This window comes from Zonotrichia albicollis, chromosome Z, assembly GCF_047830755.1.
Source record: "Zonotrichia albicollis isolate bZonAlb1 chromosome Z, bZonAlb1.hap1, whole genome shotgun sequence".
Taxonomy (NCBI): Eukaryota; Metazoa; Chordata; class Aves; order Passeriformes; family Passerellidae; genus Zonotrichia; species Zonotrichia albicollis.
Genome location: NC_133860.1, coordinates 14,704,816 through 14,728,644, shown reverse-complemented (window position 1 = coordinate 14,728,644; position 23,829 = coordinate 14,704,816). Strand labels below are relative to the sequence as shown.

The window sequence follows — 23,829 nt, the reverse complement described above, 5'->3', positions numbered from 1 at the left end:
CCACATTACAAGCTGGTCACAGGCACACAGCATCAGACCCACAGGTGTGTGCCTGCAGCTCCTGAACATGCATAGTCCTGGCACTGTGTCCTGGTGTGGGCAAGCAGCTGTGTTCCCCTTCCCACTCCTCTCCTGCCCAGCTAGACCCAATCAATTAAGATTTACTGCTGGGAAGAAATTCAGCTGTTACCAAGAAACAGAAACAGAGATGCTTTGCATGTGAAGAAACCAGTAGCAGGAACAGAGATTAACATCCTAAATAATCCAAGATAAATATCCAAGACAAGCATCAGGCCAAGAAGTTGTCTAACTCCCTGGCATTCATCCTGGGTACTGGCCAAGAAATTTGCCTTAGCCTCAGCAAATTCTGAACGGCAACTTTTATTTGATCTGCTTTCTCTTCTATTCCTATTCTGCTGTGCTCTCCTAAAATTTCTAAAAAACATTGCACACTGTTTTTTTCACTATCTTCTGTTTACTTTTGGCATTGGCAGAGGTTAAGCCAGGCTACTTTTGCAATTTTAAAAAATAAACCAAAGCCTATGAGCATACATTCTTCTGACTGTGATGACAAAATGCTTTAATTTCTTCCAACCCTCGAACGAAACCCGGAAGGCTCACTAATTAAACAGCTCTGCCCCAAACTGATTCTTCTTACAGCAATGCTTCCCTTGGGTGAACTCAACCACCAAGGTCGTTACAAATTAGAAATGATACTTTATTAGTTAAACAATTCCTGCCTGACATCCGCTGCAATATTTAAAGAGTGCTTGTAGTCTAAAAGTGGCTTGGATGACAGCAGAGAGTCACTTGGTCCTACTGCTGCATCTCAAAATACTGCAGGCATTTCTGTCCCCCACTTCTGAGCAGAAGCACCCAAACTAGTTTCACCTCACGGAAATAAATACAGCTTGGGGCAAGGGGATCTCTGTGTCCTGCCCCAGAGACTTCAATCTGTGGGGGTAGGGCAATATCCAGGACTCAATTCCCATGGCAATATCCAGGACTCAATTCCCCATGGCACAGGCACATGGACACCCACTGTGTTTGACATCTCTTGTACCCCTGTGCTCTCTGTGTGCTCTTGACACAAGTGCCTGATGGGTGGCACAGACTCTGTCCCCAGCTTCCTGTCAACAAGAAATGCACCTTTCCCCATGAGCCACTATGAGTTTAGGATGCCAAAACTCACAAGGAATTTTAGACCTTATTTAAAAATTTCACTATGTGTCTTGGTGAAAGTTACTTCTGAAAACACCACCTGAGCGCTTTCGAGAAGTTCCCCTCTTGGCATATTTGTTCTGCCAAGTGTTCATAAATGAGACTGTGCTAATATAGCTGACAGCAAAACTCAGACTATTAAATAACACTTCTTAAAGATCCCCAAGTGTTTTACGAACATGAATTAATTAAGCTGCAGGCCAATCCTGCAAATTATTTAAAGAGATCTTGAACCTTCCTTTCTTGCTCAAGGACATGAAGAGAGGAAGGGGCCAAGGTCTGATGAGAACCAAAGCATCCTTATCATTCCCATTTCCACTTATCCACCACACCAGCTTTAACAGCCAAAACCCAATAAACTCAAAATGGCTGAAATTTCACCAGGATTACATTAATTCAGTCACTTTTGTAAGCTCCATCTTGCAATACCTAAGGAATATTCAGAACATGAAGCAGACAGCACTGTGTCTATTTTTAGGGGAAGTTTATGGTTTGGAATGATGTGGCTAATTAGAGTTCTCCCAAAACAGGTTGATTTGTCTGAGAGTTTTACTTGTCAAAAGCAATTGTCCCAGCTGTTTGAGAAGGCAATCCGCTGTGGCACCAGTGTGAAACAGAGGGGTAGTGGGACCTGGATGGGCCCCTGACTGCCCTGTCCCTTTGGCATCCTGGGCTCTGCCAGAACAGCCTGGGGTACCCAGGTACTAAGCCAGGCATGGACAGGTTTTTCTATGCAAGGGGGCAGCTGGGATGTCAGGACTCCTCTGCACAGTTTTGGACCCTCTTAACTTACAAAAAGCTCTGGAAGTCCTGTGACTGTCAACTCCAGCCTGGGGAATCCCAGAAAAGAGGGAAAAGTTGATTAATTTTACAGAGGAAAGCTGGTTGCAGAGTGTAAGGGTGTAAAGAGCACACCGATCTGATCTTTGGAGGAACCTGGATCAATACTCTGGGAATGTATCTGACTTCCTACCATGAGATGATATTCTTGCAAACACAGCTGGAGGCTTGCTGCTAAGGACACAAAGGCTGATGCTGGCAAATGAAGGAGATAGACAGGAGCACACACTGGATGGCACAGGCTGTTCTGACAGGGCTTGATGTCCCCCTGCTAAAACATTCTCTTCCATCAGCTAAATCTCCTCACCACTTGTTCATTTATGGCACTGAGCAGGCTAGGCCAGATCCTTCACTTTGCCACCACACTGCATGTCATCTGTTTTAAATCCTTGTACCTTTCAGGGTGGCTGCAGTCAAGAAACCCCCACACAGAACCAGTTGTGCCTGAATATCCCTCCTTCCTCTCCACATGTGTGGGGAAGTTTTAGTTCAGTGTTCAGTGTTGCTTCAAACCTAACCAGGCCAGCAGAAGACAGATAGTTTAATAACATCAGAACAGCAGAGTCCATTTCCATCCCATTTATATGTTGTGTGGGATGTAGTTACATGTTGGTTTACAGTCGACAGTAAGCACTGGAGTTACTCCTAAACTCACAGTTTAGATTGCTTTGTCAACAACATGCAATTTGCCTTTAAAGAAGGTCAGCAAAGAGAAATCACAACATTCATAACTGCATGGAAGGCAGCTGCTGGCCACCAGGAGCAGAAGGAGACATTTGAATTCACACCTGAAGAATGGGATGCCATCCAGAGACAAGCTCAAGGAGTGGGTCCATGGGAACATCATAAAGTTCAAGGCCAAGTGCTGGTGCTGCCCCTGGGCTGGGACAGCCCCTGGTACCAGCACAGGCTGCGCAGGAGCAGCCCCAGAGCAGCCGTGCCCAGAAGGGCTTGGGGTGCTGTGGGTGAGAGGCTGCACATGGCCCAGCCATGGCACTCCCAGCCCAGAGAGCCAAACGTGTCCTGGGCTGCACCCAGAGCCCCGTGGGCAGCAGGGCAGGGAGGGGATTCTGCCCCTCTGCTCTGCTCTGCTCTGCTCTGCTCTGCTGTGCTCTGCTGAGAGCTCTCAGGAGTTCTGAGCAAGCTGGTCTAGTGGAAGGTATCCCTGCCCAGGGCAGGGTTTGGAACTAGATGTGTTCCATGTGTTCTTCCAGCTCAAACCCTTCTGTGACTCTGGCCCACAGTGCAGTATTGGTGGGGGCTGATCAGTCCACAGTTGGGATAAAGAAGAGAGCAGCCTCACTTGTGTGTGTGTGACTCCTCTCCCCTGCTCAAGTCCTGGGCAGGCAGGGTCCATGTCAGACACTCTGTTCATCCATGCCCAGGAAGGACTCATAAATCACCAAGGACACTTATCCTGAGCCAAACTAATGAAAACACAGAGAGCTTTGACAGTCTCAGTCTCAAGTTTTGCAGGAAATAGAAAAGTGTGAAGCATATGAGAGATTCTTCTCCACATCTTCCACAACTCAGCCCCAGACAAAGTGCCATGTTACTGTTTTCTATGCCCTCTCTGGACAGGGAAGATTCACATTTCCAGTGGCAGCCAGCTGCAGGAACCTTTTAAAAATAATTTTGAAGACTCTGGAGTGACACTAGTGTGAGTAGTTCCTGGCCAAAGACCCCGTCTAATACAGTAGATAAGTAGGGTATATAAAACATTTGGGAGTACATAAATAAAAGATGATAATCTTAAGAGATTGCTTTCCTGGATCAGTTCTAAAAAGCCTAAAACTGAAAGACTTCACTTAACACAAGACAACTGGATATGAGAATTGCAAGGGCGTAAAAGGACATTGCATTTACAGCCATTCATCTCATAGCTGGATGAAGACCAGAAATAAAATCCAGTAATAGATCCACGTAAGAGATGCTATCATCCTTCACAATTGGCCCACATGGATGGGTGAAAAAACACTTCACCAACTCAGAGCGGCACATGTATTGCCTTGCTGTCACTTGGGACAAGGATCCCAAGTCTCCTTACATGTTAGATACTGCTTGCTCATTTACAGGAAAGTTGACATGGTGGTCAGGGACAGGCTCTGATGCAGGAACTCAAGAGAACAGGCAGCATGGTTTGTGTGGGAGGGCTTGGGCAAGTGTTGGGTTCTCCTTTACTTGATTTCAAGGAGTTTTGCAAATAAAACCCAAAACTCAGAAAATGTGTGAATTTTGGGAAACAAATGAACATCTGCAGAGCTTCTGGACCAGAGCTTGTCTGGACCATGGTGATGACTGGAGGCAGCAAACTCCCTTCCCACCAGTCCCCACTCCTTACCAGAAGCAAACTGAGTCCCCTTGCTCAAACAGGAACAGACACAAGGATTTAACACCTCACACATCCTACCCAAAAAGCTTGAGGTAATTGTGAGAACCTTTCTAAAGAGAGAAGCTTTGCCAACAGCCTTGCATGGAAGGAGAGGGGACAGTGACAAGGCCTGCAGAGGCCTTCTGTGGCTGGGGGAATGCAGCTCACCCTTACCTTGGGCTTCTTGCGCAAGTTGGGAGAGAGCTTCAAGCAAGTGATGAGGCCTCGTTCATCTCCAACAATGATTACAGGGTCAGCAGGATTAAACTGCACGTGTGTTGTTTTATTTTTCTTCTGGGTCACCACTAGCTGGGAGCAGAGAGGCTCAAGCTTATTAATGTTCAGATCAAACACATGGGCCTGGGGAAAAAGAAAAGCAAAGAACACAAGAGGGATTAATTATGCAAGAGCATCTCTCGGTGACAGAATGATGGCTGGAGAAATCAGAAAGAAAAGGTCCTGTTGATAAAACGTCCCAGCCACAGCACACAATCACCATCTGTGCTCAGGGTCTTCTTTAAGTACCCAGTGTGCAGAAGTCAGCTGCTGCTTTGAGAAGTGCCCCTCTCCTGCAGGGGCTCACAGACAAGGACCACTTCCCTGCTGTGGGTGCAAGCCTTGGCAAGGTTCCAGCTGATCTGGGCTGGAGAAGGCTCAGAGCCAGCACTGCTAACCCTAAAGACCTTAATCTCCCTTCTCAGTGTGAGTAATGAGACAAACAGGCATTAAATCAGAGTCTAACACAGATTGATGCCCAAAATGGGGAATGCTGTCAGAAATTCTCATTACTGCTTATTACAGAACGCACTAACATTTTCAGCTTAATAATAACAATGATAAAGACACAAACCAGTAAGTAATGGGGAAGTGACGGGGACAGCCGTAGTATGATTAGAGTGTACCCTGGGGTAATGCCAGACAAGAACAGGACAGCTTGGCAGCTCACTCTAGCCCAGACACTACACCTGCACACATGTCCTTCTCATACAGCATCAGGAAAAGTGCCAGGAAATTAGCAAACAGGAAAGGTGAGGATGGAGGGAGAGGGGCCCCAGGACCCAGTCAGACAGGAGTCCCTTAAGACCTCTGGCCCAGTGACACAGACCTGCCACATCCCCAGCTGCACAATAATGCACATTTCATTGTGCAGAGGAAAGAGTGGCAGTTGCTTGAGAGAATGAATTAACTTAACATTATCTCCCAATAATTGCAATTAGCTCCAGTTACTGATACAGGCTGCAGAGGCTAATAAAACATGATGTGTCTCTCTAGCCCAGGGCTGAGGTGAGCCATTTCCAGCATCCTGAATTTCCACCTGATATCCACCATGAACACTTTCAGCCTTGTTTCTCTTCCCTTTTCTGTCTTCAGAAAAATTAGGAAGTGAATGCTTTATGCTAACAAGTACAGTGGGAATATAGAGGAAATTAGAACTGAACTACTTGTAAACCTCCTTCCAGCTGTGTCTTGTTTACCAGCACTTAAGAGACAAAGGAAACATGTAATTTCAACAGTATGCCATGCTGACAATTTGAATCTAGGAATTATCTGAAATCAGACAATGCTGCTCTACAAAAGCTTATTCCAAAGAGTGTGGAAGGTATCAAATCACTACATGTACTTTCCCATTATGCACCAATGAGTCAGTGAATTTTATCTGAATCCATTTATAGCATAGAGCTGGGCCAAGTGCAAGCACATGTCCCAGGCAGTCTCATGAGCTGCTGTGTCTTCATAGGAGTAAAAGTCTAGGAATTTGTGATGTTCTTGGTCTGAGCAGGAGAACAAAAGTCTTACAGTTGCAAAAAATAAGAAAAGGAACACTGCCTCCAGACTGAAGTAAAATAAAATGGGAAAGTGCTTGAAGAGTGGACAGGGTTGTCAAGACATATTTTGAAGAAAGCCATGACAGCAGAAGGGAATAAAAAGCATCAGCCACAGACAAGGATTTGCAGTTTGGAGAGCCCTTCCCTAGTCAGCAGAAGCATAGGTGAAAGCACAGCAGCATTTTTATCTGTTCAAATTACTAGATGCCAGCATTACATTGTGAATTTTGACCTGACACTTGAGGTCTCAAAGTCCAGCAAAGGTAACTTCAATTTCCTGCCTCTCAACATAAATCAAAGTGGCTCCTCTGGCTTGTATTTTATACCTGCTGTCTTACTTTCTCAGAAAATAAACAAGCACTCTTTCAAGCATATCAGTATCCCACAAGCCACACTCATTAAAGATCTGATTTCTTGCCTTCATAGAATACATTCTGTTAATTTAGTAATCTAAGAGCCTGGGAAATGCTCACTGATTGAGTAGCACCATTTAATCTAGGGGGGAAAAAAAGTGGCAGGGAATTAGTGGCTAGGTTTCTTCTTGGCAGCCAGGTCTGCACTGCTCTCTGTGAGGCTGTCAATGCCCCCCTCACACATCCTGCCCAGCCCTGCACTGGAGAAAGATGGCATGGCCAAAGGCTCAGTGCTGGAGTGCTGAGCAATTTAAATTACTCTGGGTGAGGCTGTTTCTCAAAAATGTCACGAACAGCACAGACAAGCACAATGCCTGGGACAAGAACTTGAAACCATCAGCAATGTGGAGAAGGTCAAAAGCAAACAAGTTTATGAATGTTCCTACTATAAAGCTCCTCTTTTATGAGCTTCTAAACAAATGAGCTTGTTTTCCTTTGCCAAGGGAATCGTGGAAAAGAACAAACTATTTCAGTTCTTCAGCTGGAAACATCAGCCTCCTATCAGACACACCAGATGGAGGGCTGGGCCACGGGCACTGAGGAGGAGTTCAGAGGCTCTGACTTAAACACTCACAGCTACTCTTAGGAGAAAGGAAAATGGGGTCAGAGCAGCACTGCTTCTGATGCTTTGGGATTAGCCTAAAAGGAGCACAGGGCTTCCCACAACACTTGAGGCAGGTTAAGAGTGCTGCAAAGCAGCAGAGCTACATGTGGCCAGCGCCATCTGTGGAGCTGCCCTTCTGCCCAAAGAATGGAGACTGAAAACCTGCAGCTCTCCTTGAGACTCAGTCTCCCTAGACCCCTGCTCTGCTGGCTCAGGCCCTGAAATTAAGGATTATGGAGTGGGATCCAGCTGGATCTCCCATCACAGAGAATCACTAACAACACACAGTTTTCTCTCCATCCCACTGCCAGGGTGGTCCCTGCCCCAAGACCACTGCCTGCACACAGAGATGGCCTCTCAGGTCTTGCCAGATGAGCCCTCTCAGAGTCTGTGACCCAGAGAAGAGCAACCATGACCCACAAGTGCTACCCAACCCCAGGTGAGACTCAAGTATTAAACTCATGGGGAGCCAGGATGACCAGAGCCAGAACTACATCCAAACCCTCCTTCATGGAGCACAGGTTCCAGGGCAGGCCCCCATCCAGCAGCACCCAGACAAGAACTGATACTCAGACACTGTCAGGCAGCTGGTACAAAAGGGCATTTTTATAAAATGTTACTTGTGTCATTATCCTTTCAGAGTTTACAAACCAGTGAGAGTCCTCCTCTTTTCTGCCAGCTCTGCACCACTCCTCTCACGCTGTCAGGGCTGGTCCCTCCCTGCAGGTGCTGAGACCTGGGGCCATCACATTTGCTCACCCACACTTGCTCATCCAGGAGCAATTTAGAGACTAAAGAGTGAAGGTTTCAAGTCTCTGGTTTTCAGACCTCAAAAATGTTTCCATTTTGGTGTACATCAGCAGGGAAGGAGGCAAAGCCTCCTGACAAGCTCATTTCAATACCTTCTGCAGATTTCGTAGAAACAAGTGAGGAGTCTGGAGCGCCTGCTGCTTGCAGACCACAGCAGACACGTTATGTTTTTTCTGCTAATGAGCTAAAAAAACAGTGAGTAAGGGCATTTCAGTTCTTTTTTACAGATTACTTAGGAACAATATGTGGTCACTTGCTTAAAGAAACATAAATCAGACTCCAAGAACAAGAAACATGAAAAAAGACACAAAGAGAGACGTAAAAAAAATATGAAAATGTCTGAAATAGGAAAGTGCAAGAATTCCCTTCTGTTTCACCCATCACTACAGGAGAATAAAACTCTGGACAGTAACCAATTACTCTGACAGTAATTTTATTTATGATCCTCCATGCCTGTTCCAAGAAAGCACAGGAGAAGATGCAGCATCTTCCAAATGAAGCCCAAGCTGCTGAGTTAAGCAGCTCCTTGCAGCATGGGGATTTATGAGCTGGTATCAACCACAATCAAAAGAAACCTGGACCCACAGTACTGAAGTGCTGGACAGGCTGGTAGTAGATAAGCCAGGCAGATGTTCAAAGCAAATTTCTTGATGGAAGGGCAGCAATTCTGCTAATTCCCTGAAAACAAGCACTGAGCCCATCTTTCTCTGAGGTGGGACCAAGTGAATTCTGCAGTTTCTGATGCTTTTTATCCAATTAGAACAATTTTAAACACAGTATCATCAGCCATCACAGTAACAACAGAGTTCCTCTTCGTGCTTGATGTACAGGCAATAATGGATCTAAGTCTATTGTGTCACTGTTGCAGGAAATGTTTGACATAAAAGAGCTGCTTTGATGCTTGACTTCCAAACAGCCAGAGAAGAAATCCAGCTCAGTCTTACCCAGACCAACAGCTCCTCTGTCTATAAATCATGTTAAGGCATTCCACCTCCTAAAATCCATCTGTTCCCCACTAAAGCTCCATACAGCTCCTCTGCAAGCATGACACAGTGCATGTCCAAGGTAAGTACCACAGCTCCAACACCAAACAACATTCAGAGTTTTGGACTTACTTTTCCCCACCTGCTCTACCAACTGCACTTACAGCTTGAAACCATCCTGGGCTCTCATCTGCTTGGCACCTCTGGGGTGACTTGAGCCCCTTTCGTTCCCTGCCCTGAGGCAACAAGAAGGCAAATGCAAGGGGATGTGGGGGGAAGCAGAACCCTTGGCAGAACTTCTCTGCCAGCAGAACAAAATACTTAATTTTTGTGGCTCATGAAGAAGGGAGCTGAAGGGCTACTTTGACTGACACTGTCTTTATTTTGTCCTCAAACCCCTACTGAATCTGCCATGGCTGGAGCTTTTATTCCAGTCTTGTAAGCCTTCCTTCCCCAGCAGTGGGCTAGCATGTTCAAAAACATCCTAATGGCAACCAGAACCAAGACTGGGGGGAAATATATATGTGTGTGTAAGAACAAGGCAGATATGTCTGGTAACTTGGCAACAAAGAATAAAATCAGTGTAAGAGCAAAAGGTGGGGGATAATTTAATACCATGCTGCCCTTTACCAGTTGACATCTCTTTCAGAGCTTGGCTTTCACTGTCCTTTTGATCGATTTACCTCATTTTCCTGACTGAATCATGATCCCTCATCCATTCGCCAGCTCCACAGATGATTTGTTTCAAACTCTCAGGTAATACATTTAACAAGTGGGCAGGCCACCCCCAGACTCTGTCTAGCACCTTGGCAGCTACTGGAGCATGCCAAAGGCACGGGGCAGGCAGGGCAGCCCAGCTTGCTCTGCAGTGGAGACCTTCGTTTGTTTGATTTCTATAATGCCACTGTAACAAGAACAGGTTGCAATACAGTTAATTCTCCCGAGCAGGACATTTTTCCTTTACAAATGAATGTTGCAAGACAGTTCTTGGTCCCTCTGACATACAGGGCAGTCTGGGTCCTGGCAGGAGTAAAGGAGACCTGACTCAGAAAACATTCATTGCCTTCTGCAATGACAACACAGGAATCCTGAACCTTAGTAGTCCTGATCATAAAATTCATGGCCTTTCTTGGCACTTTCATGCTACTGGTGAAAGAACAGGCTCCAGCTCTGTTACAGGCAGGTTCAGAGGCAGCTTCCTGCTAGGAGGATGAGCAGGCATGTGTGAAATCCACTTCTTGGGCTGAGCCAGCCAGGAGCCAGCTGCATGTTCTGAGGTATGGGAGAGGGCTGAGCACATCTCTCTGTCCTGCAGCATCCCAGCCCGATGCTTCAGGGCACATGACACAGCAGAGAAAAGAAAGCCTGTCACCTGACTTAACTGTAGGGCTGCATCTCTTATCTTTTCCTCATTCAGTAAGAACTGGGTCATTCCTAATTTGACATGGTTGGAAAACAGCATCAGCCTTAGGTGATTTGACTCAGCTCCCACAAGTCAGTAAGAAATCAAAGCCCCAGCACGTAGAAGAGCTGCTATTCATTCAGGCAAGCTGAGGACCATTTGGCCTCTTCTGGAAACCCCAAGACATTGTTTTGCAAGAAAGTGCTTGTTTATCCAAGCTAAATTCCTTGTCAGTCACCAGTTCTGCCAGCCTGGCTCCTCCTGCATGCCTCAGTGAATAGGATAAAGCAGTGTTCCCGAAGTTAACCTATAAGCAAGGGCTACATCCCCTTCCTCTGACCTACCAGCCCTGTTACTTTTAAGAACAGCATTTGATTGGTTTTATGTGATACAGCTTTAGTGAAACCTTACTAGACTGCCTGCTTCTTGATCTACCAGTGCTCACAAACAGAACAGCCAATGCTTCGTCCTGGGATCTTTCTGGGTACCTTGTTTAGGCTAATCTCTTCTGCACTGTCACAGCACTGAATACTGGGCAAAGAGTCTTTCTTTCCACTCCCCTGACACTGCCCTATTCTTACATCCACCACAAGTACCTGATAAAGAACAGGGAGATGGTTTCAACCAGTCCTTTAAGTGCCCCGGGGCACATCTCCCAAGGCTGAGCTGCCTGAATACACATCCCAGCTGTGCCAGTGCCCCTGTGCCCTCCCTGCTGTGACCCACAGTCATTCAATCCCTGATGTCAGGCTGAAGCTTCATCTCTTCTCATGCTGGCAGGGTCTGGCCATGCCAGGGAGAGCCAGCACTGCAGGCTGGGACAAGGGCAGGCAGTGGCACAGGAAAGGGCAGCACCACGTCCGCCGGGAGAGGCACTCCCTGGTCTCTGCCCCCTGCACCCCATGGCAGGCCAGCAAAGCTGCTCTCAGGGCAGACACTGAACTGCCATGGTTTGGAGGCTGGCATTTAAAATGAACTTGCACAGACTGCAGGTCATTATCAAATGCCAAGCAATAAAGATCAAGGTTCAGGAGCTGCTATCTCTGTACAGAAGGATTTGACAGACAGCTGGAGGCTCTCAGTGGCCAAAACAACCAAAATCCAAACTTGCAAATTCAAACCTAAGTGAGAAGTCATTCCTAGCAGTGAATTAAATAATTAATTAAGGACAGAGAGGGGCAGCTTAATAAACTCTTGCAGATTCTCCTGATGGACTCTGAGCCCCCAGTAGGTCTTTATGCAAAGTCTAACAGATTAATCAACACACAAAATCTTTTGAGATGCTGTTGAAGTAATTTTTTTGATTTAAACACCCATGAAGCAGAAAAAGGCAAACTTGGTTCCTGTGTGCCTGAGTGAACTAGTTAATCTCAGCGGATCAGTTTTGTCAAAATGCCATATTTCATAATCTGAAAGAGCAATGGCTTTAGTAATGAAAAATTGGCCTCTGAGCCTCTCTGCAAAAAAAACAATTCCTGTAAAGTCATTGACAAAAAGGGGTTTAAATTTGACCTTGTGCTGAAACCAACTACAATGCTGAAAAAGTCACCTCACCTGCACTCAGCAGCTAATGGATGTGAGTGAGCAGTAGTGTCCTGAGATGCCTGATGCTCATTTTGAGGCTTGGAGACCACTAGAGCACACCATGATGGGAGGGGGGCTGCATCAGTATAGGAGTGAGGGCTCAGAGCCTGCCATAGTAAACCAATGTCTTCCAGGCCACCTTTATTCCCTAAAAATAGCTGCTAGTGGAGAGAAACGCTGATGTACAAAGAGTCTGGTGGCAGAGGGAGGAGAATGGGGAACAGTCTAATTGGCACAAAGTGAAGGCAGCATTAATTTTGGGACTCTGACCATCTATCTCATTGAGCACTGACATGCCACCAGCCCTTGTTCTAAAGCTGACTCTCCAGCAGTCCACATCAATCTCAAAGATTCAGCAGGGAATAAGAATGAGCCTTTTAGGTTTTGCAGCAGAAGAAAATGAACAGTTTTACAAGAAACAGCCACTTATGCTGCAAATACAATTTCAAGGCCATTTTAAGAAAGCTCCCACCTGCTTCAGCCTACTCAAAGGTCCTTTTGGGTAATGGCAAAGAGACTTATGCTCATTCAGTGTCTTTACACCCCTGCAATTGCCCTGGTCACAGTGCTGAGGGCCAGGAAAGACCCTGTCCCAGCCCTGCAGAACTAATGGTAGCCCGACAAGGTATGGATAATCCCCCTGGGCTACTGCAGAAGGGGAGGAGGAAAGATTCAAATGCTGCAAGGGCATTTGTAGTCGTGTTCACTGCCCTGACATCTGGGCAAAAGTATCAGCAGATGAGAGGCCTGCGGGCACTCCTGATTCATGTCCCACAAGGAGAGGCAGGACTAAGTCAATAATACCCAGGGAAAGATTTGCAAGCCTGAAAGGTTTAACATGCCTCTTGTCTGCAAAACCATTCATGCTTTGAAGATAGAGTTTGGCTTTTGCTTCAAGTCCACGCTAAATGGGCAGCAAGTTTCTGCAAATTGCTCTGTGTACATTCACACATGTGCCAGCACTAAGCAAATGCTTCTCTCTTCACTGAGGAAGGATGGCAGCAAGACCAGCTGGCAGAATAACCTTGGCATGTTATCCCATGAGTTAGATTCAACAGAAAGCTGGTCTTCAAGGCTCCACATTCAAAACAGTTGTACAAACAGTAAAAGAGGTTTATATCAGCAGGAAAGAGCACACTTGCTTCCTGAGCAGCAGCACAAACCATTAACTAACTTCCTGAAGGTTTGGGTTGTTTAAAGTATTTCACATCTTGAAAGGTCAACCGTTTCACTAATGGGGAAAAGCCCTGGAGAAAATGTCTGACCAGTTTTCTCTGCAGAGTGAACACTGGGATGGCATTTATCTTGAGGCTATCAATATTTACTACAGATGGTTATAACAGAACCCTCCTCTTGCTGCACTAGTAATGAATAACACAGCCCACAAAAACAAGACAGAGAATGCACTTGTACTGTGTACAAGCCTGTGGCAAAACCCCTGGGATACTCCTTTTCACACAGGACATTTCATAGGGTCATAGGATTAGAAGGCAATTCAGGTTGAAAGAGACTCACAGAAGTCCCTAACCTTCTGCTTAAAGAAGGGACAACCCTGAGGACACGTTTGGTAAGGGGTCTGTCCAATCTGGTCTTGAAGCCTTCCACAGGCAGAAACAGCACAGCCTCTCTGTGCAAGCTATTTCATTACCTGACTGCCTTCAGAGCTAAAGCTTTTTCCATATATCCAGCCCAAACCCCTCATTTCAACTCACTTCAGCTGTTGTGTGTCAACATCACTTCATGTACTGCTGTGAAGATCTTGGCTCAAACTTCTCAGTGACCTCCTTGAAGGTTCTGGCAGGCTGCTGAGCTCCTTCTCCAGGCAGAAAAAGCCCAGCTTGACCACACTATCACACCCATTGCTTAGGGCAGCTATGGCCCACAGCCTGGGATCCAGCCAGGGGCACACTTGTGATATGAATCTTGGGTTTTTTTAAGAGGTGTAACTATTCATGCATGAAGTCTGCACTCACAGAAGTGTAGAAAATGTCAACATCATTTCCTTCTTTAATGAAAGTAAAGTAAAAGAAGACCAAGAGAAAATTTCAGGAATCAATCCCAGTTTTACATGTTTCAATTATTTTTAATACTCTAAATGTAAGTTTAAGATGGACTTACAGCAAACTCCCAAAAGCAAATACTTCTAAATGCTGTAAGATTGAATTAAATCCCTTCAATTTCTCAGCCCTCTGTCCTTACAATAAGCTGACCAGTATCTCCACATTTCCTGTACCCTAAATGGAAATGTCCAGATATTCAAATCTACCACCAATTTTTTTTTATTTCCAAAGTGAGTTCCTCATCCCAGCTAGTCTTTTTCTTCCTGACAGGCTTTTACCATCTCCAACACAAGGTGTTCTCTTTTATGAATCTCTGTTTATGATCTTTCTGAAATAAAATGATCAGCAAGCAGAGCAGGAAACTAAGGAAATTAACCAGAACATGATGGAGAGCAATAGTAGCAGTCATTATCCACTGCACCAGCAGTGGAATGTGCACACTTGGGTTATTTATGAAGAGCAGTGCTGTCCAAAGCAGATGCCCAGCTGCCAACAAACACATTTTATCATAATGACCCCGATATTTACAGCTTTTATTAAATCCCTACCTCCTGGATTCATGGGGATTGAGAGATTTTTATATACTAAAATGCCCCAATTTCCAAGTCAATCTTAAGAGGCTCTTACATGTTTTGGACATATAGCATGAGCTTGAATAAGGAAAAGTGTATTACAGAATGTGCCAGGTATCTCATGAAGACTGCTATTAGGGCCTGATTTTAAAACCACCTCCAGGCAACCTTGAAATTTTGCAGGCATGATTATGTGCAGATGCCAAGACAGAGGCTGTTCACAAACAGGAGGTCTTTAATGTTTTATTTTCTGGCTTCATGTTCTGTATTTTTCTGTTCTGGAGAATTGTAGAACATCCTGTTAATGCAGATTTTTTTCCCCGCCATTAATGGAGCTTGCCCTTTGCAAAGCACTGAGTTATTCACAAGTGCACTCTGCTATAAAGTGGAATATGTCCAGAATAGAAAAGGCTATAAACAACTATTTATTCCACTTCCACTGCAGATCTAGAAGGTTCTGTTCAACCATAGCAACTAAGCTATGTTTCAGACACACCCTCCTGCAGCCAGCATGGTTGGTGGCTAACACAGAGACCCAATATTCCTGTCAGCATCAGCCCTGGCCAGCCTGCTGCAGTAGGAAGGCAGCTCCTGCCTGGACCTGTCCTGCTAGCCAGCCCAGTTTTGGGCTGATCCTGGTTGCTGGCCACTCTCCTCAGAGTTTGGGGTACAAGGCATAAAGCAGAATTAGATCCTGTTAAATTAGGTTCTGTTCAGGATTACTGAATTAGACCCACGGATAGCCAAGTGAGGAACCCTAGTGCAGTGCAGCCAACTCAAACAGGCTTTTGCCTTATCTGCAGCCTCACACAGACTCCAGGTCCACGGAAGCTGTGGCTGATGTGGCTAGGACAAGCCGAGGGTGGGATGGGAAGAACCCACAGTGCCAGCTCCTGCCAGGACCACAAGAGTTTCTCCGCAGTAGGTAAAGCTCTGAGAAAGAGCCCAAGTGGCACGAGGCATCTCTAGAGATGAACTCACTGCCAAAACTTGACCACGTAACTATGAAATCCAAGTACTCACAGTGTTTACCGTCCATCTGTTCATGCTGCCCAGCACATATCTATGCCTGCAGACATCTCCACCCTTTTCCCCACAGTTAGGCACCAGGACTCAGCTGGGATTCCCACAGCTCTCAGCCCTGCTTACCCTAGCACTCAACCAAAGCTGTGACTGCCAGCAGAATCCTGGCACACACAATGTCACTTGTGGAAAACAAGCCTGAGGACATGACTGATGCACTGAACACACTCACTGCCTCCATGCAGGCCCTTCATTTGGTGTATGGGAGACTGGGGACAGACAGATTCACAAAAGAAGGACCCAATCCTGACCCTGGCTGGGAAGGAAGAGCATCAGCATTCCCTAGGCTGTGGCATCCTGAGCTTTCCAGGGAGAACATGTGACTCAGTGAAGAGATATCTATTGCTTAGGAGAGACAAATTCACAGCCTGAGCCAGTGTATCAGTGAAATTATTTTCTTGCTATAATATAAAGGTTAAACTACAATAAAGTAGCCAAGGCATCAATTCAATGATAGGGACACATAAAGGCTATCCTTTTGCTGGAGCAATTCTGGCCAAACTGCACAGTCTTTCTAATTTATAGCAGTTAAACATAAAGCTCACAGCATTAGAGCAATGCACTCTTACAGTATTCAACAAGTATTGATGGATAGCTGTATGTCCTGGCTACTCGCCAAGCCCAAATTAACCATCTGAGCTACTGCAAGACATGGCTAGAGGCAAAAATAAAACTGCCATCATGCCAGTATTAGGACTGATCTACAGAGTTCATTACCAAACTATTACTCTTAGAGACAGCCTCACATGGTGGAAAAATGTTGATTTTATCTAACTGGAACAAAGTTCTATGGTCTGACCCTGGGCATATTACTATAAATGATTTTTAAATATCCGTGTAAGTATATTACCACTCTATTCTATTGTTGCTCTACACCTTTAAAGCTCAGAATCAATGCCCTGATGTCAGCTTGTATAGGGGAGTTCTGATCTGGAACATTATCTCCTCATCTCCAGGGACGTACTGGGGATTTAATACTGAGGGAATTCAGTGTTTTAGTCATGCACAACCATGTGCAAGCTGCACACCTGCACTCACATGGTTAACAGGAAAGCAGGGAAGGACTTGTATGAATTTGAAACACCCACTTTGAGAAGGACTGAGAGATTAATGCCCAGGGATGTGTGTGCCAAAGGCAGGAAAGCATAGGAAAGGGTGGGTTCCTACTGGTGGCTCCCTGATATGCCTGGCCAGGACTGGGCTGGCTCCTTCCCATGCTCAGCCCTAATCTCCTTTGACTTTCTCTCAGCTTGAATCAGAGCAGTGTTGCTTCCAGCCTCTCACCTGGCCATCAATGGTGACTGCAGCAAACACCGTGGAGGAGTAAGGAGACCACGCAACATCCCCTACAGCAGTAGCCAGGTCATAAACAAACAGTGGAGTCCTATAAAAAAAAAGACACAGAGAGAAGAATTCATGTAAACACAGGCCACTCTGGAAGTGTAACACTGAGCCATGAACACCTGGCTGTTGCAGAAGTGGGAGACGGGGTATTTCTCTATGTCAGATAACAGCCAGGGCTGAGACAAAGGCAAAGCTGAGCACCAATACAAATGGGTCAGGATTTCACCTGCTGCAATGAGAAGAGAGGCAGCATCTTTCTTTCTTTCTTTTTTTCTTTCTGAAAGCATTTTGAAAACTTCTTCCCAACACACACAGCAAGATGGAGTCTCTCTGGTTAATATTAATAATCATATGGGAAAAAATTATCTGGACTTCATCAACAACATTGGATATTAATAATCATATGGGAAAAAATTATCTGGACTTCTGATAACAACACTGAATATTAGAGAAGTACTGGCAACAGGAAATATATGACTCTGACTGATTTACAATAAAATCAATTTCCTGATTGAAACCAGACATTCCTTAACCACTAACCCTGAACTTCAGTCCATATATTAAAATGTTCCAAATCTGTTTTTTTTTTCTTCTCTGGCTCTTAGGAGGTTTCTGGTCCCTGAAGCTAGAAACCACGCCCTGACATTTCTCTGTAGCATTTCTCTGCCACAGTAGGTCCTGCCTGAAGTAAGCCAGAGCTGAAGTAAAGCAGTCAGGCTCTGGACTGACTATGCTGCTTGGCAAGTTACTGGAGCAGCTGATGCTGTATCTCATACCTGGGGGTACAAATCTGAGTATAAAAAATAAAAAACAATTAGCATTATCAACACATCAACACCTGGGAAGGAAACTGAGGCTAAAGTATGAACAGGGTCAATGTGTGCTGCTGGCATGTCAGGCTGGACCTCCTCACCCACACCAGGACCCAGCAGGACCTACTTGATGGTGTGATCCCAGATCTTGACTGTCCAGTCAGAGCTGCAGGAAATGAAGACTTTCACATGGAAGGGATTCCAGCTGACTGTGTCCACAGCCATGTGATGGGCTTCAAACACATCCAGAAACTGGTTTGAATAACTTTTTGAACACTGCAATGGAAAGAACTACTCAGTAATCAGAGCTAGACCTCCTGAAGCTTAAATTCATGTAGGAAGATGCCTCTGATTACTTGTATGGCCTCTCAGGATCTTCTGGGCTGGCTGGGAAGCGGTGGCTGGTACCCAGAGTTGCTACAGAAAATCAATAATTTAGCACACGCTGTTTCACCCCACTTGCAGGCAACATCCTGCTCCCCCCTGCAACACACAGAGATAGAAACTGAAGTTGTTTGGTTGGATTTAAACAACCAGGCCCCTGAGACCATTCTCCACTGTGGGAGCTATATTGCCTTCCTGCCAGCCTGGGCTCCTGCTGTGCTTCTCCTGCATAAAAGGTTCACGAGAAAGGCAGGGGAGAACGTCCCTGTGCTGCTCAGGAGCACTGTGTGCTCACAGGACTGTGCTCTGCTCAGAAGCACAAATGCTCACAGCGTTGTGTGCATTTGAAGTGCCACAGCTAAAGCCTCCAGGAACAGTGCTCTCAGCACAAGAATGTCTTACCAGTCCCTTTGACTGTAAATACTTTGGAAAGATGCTGTCAGTCCTCTCCTGTTACCACCCTGGACAGCCTGCTCAGAGAGCCTGCCCCATTGTACAACTCTGCAGTTCTTTCTGTTCTCACACTTCCCAGAGCAGTGTGAGAACCACAGAGGCTGTCCAGGGCTCAGGCATGGCCCTGGCAGGCCAGGGCCCCACTGAATGGCAGACAACAGCAGCCTGTGAGCTGGACAATGCCTACACACACACAAGGGTCAGACCAGCAGCATCACAGCTGTGGGTGCTGCTGAATTGCAAAATGAAGGATGTCTTTAAGAGCTGGAAAAGGAAAACATTTTGGGACCCTTGGAAAAGTCACTTTGCGCGTGAGCTTATGAAGCAGGGAGAAGTTACAATCTAATTGGCTGCAAGGGGACTTGTTCCAGATCCTGTTAGTTCTGTGCACATGGAAATTTAGGTTATCTTCCCCAAACCTCCTTCCCTCCAAGCACTTAGAGGCTTCCTTTACTAGCAACAGAGACTCCATCTCACATGAAACGTCCTTTTGCTTGTGTTCTCACACACGCTGTATTCACACAGCAGCTTGGAGTTAGTTTCAGGATTTTCTGTTAGTTTCCTCACTACTGTCACAGCAATGACTTTTCATTACTCCCTACTGAATGCACAGCATCTGCACAAGCAGCAGATTGCTGAAGTATTATGTGACTTTAACCCTTGCAAACCAAAGATCTAACTAATCTTAGGACTTAACTGTTTATCACAAGTGATTCTTACTGTCTGGGTACTGTTCACTGATGCAGGCACTGGAATAAGGCTGCTAAACCATTCCACAGCAGCAGCTCCTACATCCCTGAGAGCCTTGTTGTGAAAGGAAATGGAAACAAGAAAGTGGCTCCTCTCCCATTGAGATTTACTGACAGTGTCTATAGCTTGCTAATAGTTTATTGCACTGTGTTGCTGCCCCTGCATTTAATTGTGGGACAGAAATCTCCTTTAATGCCATGTTTCGTAACATTACTTCATAATTCTTAATGTTCAGCCATCAGGAAAATCAGTACTTGGCTTGTTTTGAAAGTCACTTTGCTGGAAACAGACAGGATGGGTCACAAGTAATTAACACAAGAGAGAAGCTCCTTTGTCCATCTGTCCTTTCAAGTGTGTGGATTGAATGTCCCTAATACCTGAGAACTTTGAAGAGTGAGATGTTAACCAGATTTGTCTGCCTCCAACAGAACTGTAATGCTCAGTCTTCTGTTTTCAAAGGCTTGTGGGGGCTAAGCCCTTGATCAGTGCAGCTCTCTGGGCACTGGTACAGGAGATCCATCCTGCTCTGGGATGTGCTGATCTACAGAACTGCCTTTTCCATCTCCATGACAGGAAAGAGATATGAATTTTTTTCTATGAAATCAGCTGCAAAAAGATTTGTGTAGGGCAGACTCCCACCTGTGTCCCTTGTGAGAAATGAACCTTGCATGTGTGCTTTAGCCTAAAGGCATCCACTGTGCTCTGGCACTGCCTGCCAGCCCCACACCACATTAACCACAACCCTTATCATTATCTCTGAGTGCAAGACATCTTTTTTCTTCCCAAGATGCATTTTGAAGAAACACCACAAACTTGAGAAAAAGCTCAGAAAAGCAGTATGACTTTAACGAATAAAAACCAGTTTCTGAGCTAACTAGAACTGCTGGCAAAGTCTTTCCCTACTATTCAGTTCAAGAACCCTACAATTATTAGATATGTCAGTATGAAAACAGAGCCACTGGAATATGTGACACCCAAGTCCTGACAGGAGACCTTTGAAGAGGATGACTAGATTCGGAGAGAAGGAATTTGTGCAGCCTCTCTGATCTTCTAGAGCACTGCTCAAATTTGCTGGGAGTGTTTTTCTCCTACTTAAATGATGGCAGATGTGTTTGAACGGTAAACAGTATTTTTACGATGAGACAGAAATGCAAAAATATGTCTGTGGCAATACAGGAAACCAGTCAAAGATGACTCTTGACAAGGCTACAAAACATGGGGGAGGAATGCTGTGAGAAAAGGAGAACTCTGAGGACACAAAACTTATGAATAATCTTCATCAACAGCACTTCAGTTTACGCTAGACGGTAGTCTGACACAAAACTCTCCCACATACCTGGTGAATTGGTGGTTATTACTGTCCTTATAAGGCAGAGCTTCTTCAGTTCACTAACAGCAACACAGAGAATCTACGCAATACAGAGATCCAAGAGCAATTTTTTTTCAGAGAAGGTTTGTATCTGGCAACAGAAAGGCAGTACTGCCCAACACTGGCACTTTCTCAGGACATCCAGATGCTCTTTAGAAACCAGACACAAACGTGTCCCATGCTGTGGTGGACAGGCTGTCACCAGCTACACCAGATGCTCTCCTGGTTTTAGCTCAGTGACTGCTTGTACAGATCTGTAACAGAAATGCTGAGATTTGCAGAAAGGCTCACAAGTAGAAACCAAGGCACGTGAACGCATAGGGAAGAACAGTAGGAAATTATAAGAGAAAGAACCTATGGTAATTGATGAAAAATTCAGTGTGTTCGGGGACTAGACAACCAGACAGAACACAGACAGAAGCCCCAAAGATAAGGTGGTGAGAAGATGAAGAACAGAACTTAAATCACAAAATATTCAGACAATGAAAACAACTTTGCCTAATACAAAGCAAGACTAAACACTGAGGCAAATTACTTCTCTATTACTAAAGGGTCACTGGAAGTCAGAGCCTATCCAGAAAACAGCTTGTCATCCAGTTTTAGGGAAATCTCAAGTGATGTGATAAGGATTCAACAACCACCATCCTTCATCAATAATAATAATAATAATAATAATAATAATAATAATAATAATAATAATAATAATAATAATAATCCTGTACCAAACAGAAAGACACAAATGTTCTGGTATGTAGTATAAGAGAATGAGTATGAGTGAAATTAGTTTTGTTTAAAATTAGAATAATCTTTTCTTCTAGTCAGTCTTGCACTAGGTTTTATTATATTCATTTGTTCCTCTCAAGAAAACTGCCTAACACTGAAAAAAAAAACCAAAGCCTTTTTTATATGAGTGTATTCAAATTTCTTCACAATTTTTCTATTGAAAGTCTGTTTATTGGAAGTTATTCTGACCAGAGACTTAGAGTCACAATGTTTCAACACGAATCTCAGAGACCATACTTTCTGATGTCAAGCTGAACAATTCCTAAACAGCAAGTAAGATATGCAAGAAAGCATTCAGAATTGCGTTACAGAATCATATTAATTCAGAAACAGTTTCTCCTCTACAAAAAAGGGCAATAGATTAGTCTGTGTGTAATTTAGATAATGATTTCTTGGCTTTAGAAACACTATTAACAAAGCCATTTTCAGAACTTCACCATAATTGTTCTGCAGCTAAAGAATTAACATATTATCACACTATTGGTGGGCATGCCTGCTTTCTGGGGAAATAAAAAAAAAGTTTCTCCGGAATTCACTTTCCAATTTATTTAATAAATAATCTAAAATTTAGCCCGTGGGGAGAGCAGCCCGTGTTTGATCCCTGACTCAGACAGCACGTGAGCAGTCTGTCCATCTCACTCCAGATGCAAGGGCAGCACAGAGATCTGAGCAGCTCACTCCTGCTCAGGGCAGCCACAGGACCCGAGAGCTGCTCAGGCTGCTGTGGGACTGTCTTTGTCCCCAGTATCCAAGTGGAGCAAGGCTGCAGGAGGCAGTCCATGGGCAGCTCCAGTAAGGGGCTCAGATGTGCAGTATTCCAGTAAAGTATGCGATGAAGGTGTGTGGTATTCCTTGAAAAATGTCTGGAGCAGCAGCTGACCCCAAAACTCCTGAAACTGCTTGTAGCAAGCTCTTGGGGGATGCTAAGGGTGAACTCTTCCCCATGTTTTTTGTGGATACTGTGAAAGCCTGTTCAGGCTACACACAAGATTTCTCTTCCCTGTGGTGACCCTGACTGTCAGATTGAAGGTAGGCTCTTCCTGCCTGTGGGAACAGCAAGGTTTTACAGGGATGGGTTGCACAATGTGAGAATGGTCACTTTTCACTGAGGCTCACCAATGCAAGAATGTTGCTTAGCATAACCCTGACAATGAAGGGAGATGCTATGTATCAGTATCTCTACACATTTGTTCACATAAGAATGATAAAATATCTGCATGGCTTCATGGCTGGGATCACTTCCTATGTTAAAACACCATCCTAGTTCTAGTTTCACAGAAAATTATCTAAGGCAGAAACACCTACAGCTTTTTCAATACCAAATTGTCTCCTGACCAGTGCTCCTCCATGAAGAGTTTAATTTCCTGCGTAACTCAGCCAGACCACAATCCTGAATATTTCTCCTGATGGCCCCCATATCACACTGACACCCACTGCCACACTCACCTACATCCATCACTCACCCAAACACAGAGGAATTTAAAACCTGTGGTTCCTTACTACCTTTTGGTCAGACTAAACACAACAGTACCCACCAATTTAGAGTTCAATACCCAGGTTACCAACTCTTGTGTCACTACTCAGAACATCTGCACATGACTGTATGGATGTCTTGTGTTCTGAAACCAACAAAAAAACAGTGCACCTACCCATTGCCCACTGCCAACAGCTCAGCTGCCCACTCCTCCCACCTCCCTTCTGTACCTATCTTGTCCAAAGCAAGTGAGCACTGCTCAGAAATCCTCCCTAGAAACTGCCTGGCAGAGGGAGAGATTTCAATCAGCATCATCCCTCTGCAAAGGATACATATTTGTTAAGTATATCTTGCCTAAATTATTGATACTGATTTCACGATTTCCTTTGGGTCATTATCCTGTTTCAGGTTCATTTTGCAGGTGGGATATGGGGGAAGGAGTTCAAATCGTCCTCTAGGGATGGCTGGATGCATCTGCTCTGCAGATCAGCCTCCTGCTGATTTTCCACACCCCCACGATGAAGGGCTGTGGCTACAGACTTAACAGAGCCCCAGAGCCAGCTCAGAGGAATGCTGTGCAAATAACAGCTGTATTAGGAAGGCACTATTGGCTTTATGTTCAAGGCTAAATACAGCAGAACTCAAAACTTCCTATTTTTAACCCAATTTCTCAAGAAAACACGATGCCTGT

At 45.0% G+C, this 23,829-nt stretch overlaps 1 protein-coding gene across 2 annotated transcripts in view; it reads right to left on the bottom strand.

Annotated features, from left to right (window-relative positions):
• Positions 1-23,829, bottom strand: part of DNAI1 (dynein axonemal intermediate chain 1) — a 137,145-nt gene that overhangs the window by 24,265 nt on the left and 89,051 nt on the right. Inside the window, exons 17-19 of one of the 2 annotated variants that reach the window (XM_014270358.3) lie at positions 18,053-18,201; positions 17,054-17,153; positions 4,607-4,792 (exon numbers count right to left, since the gene is read on the bottom strand). In XM_014270358.3, coding sequence (XP_014125833.1) covers positions 4,607-4,792; positions 17,054-17,153; positions 18,053-18,201 — 435 coding nt within the window. The remainder of the gene's footprint in view (positions 1-4,606; positions 4,793-17,053; positions 17,154-18,052; positions 18,202-23,829) is intronic. The other variant, XM_074533441.1, reaches the window with a different exon arrangement.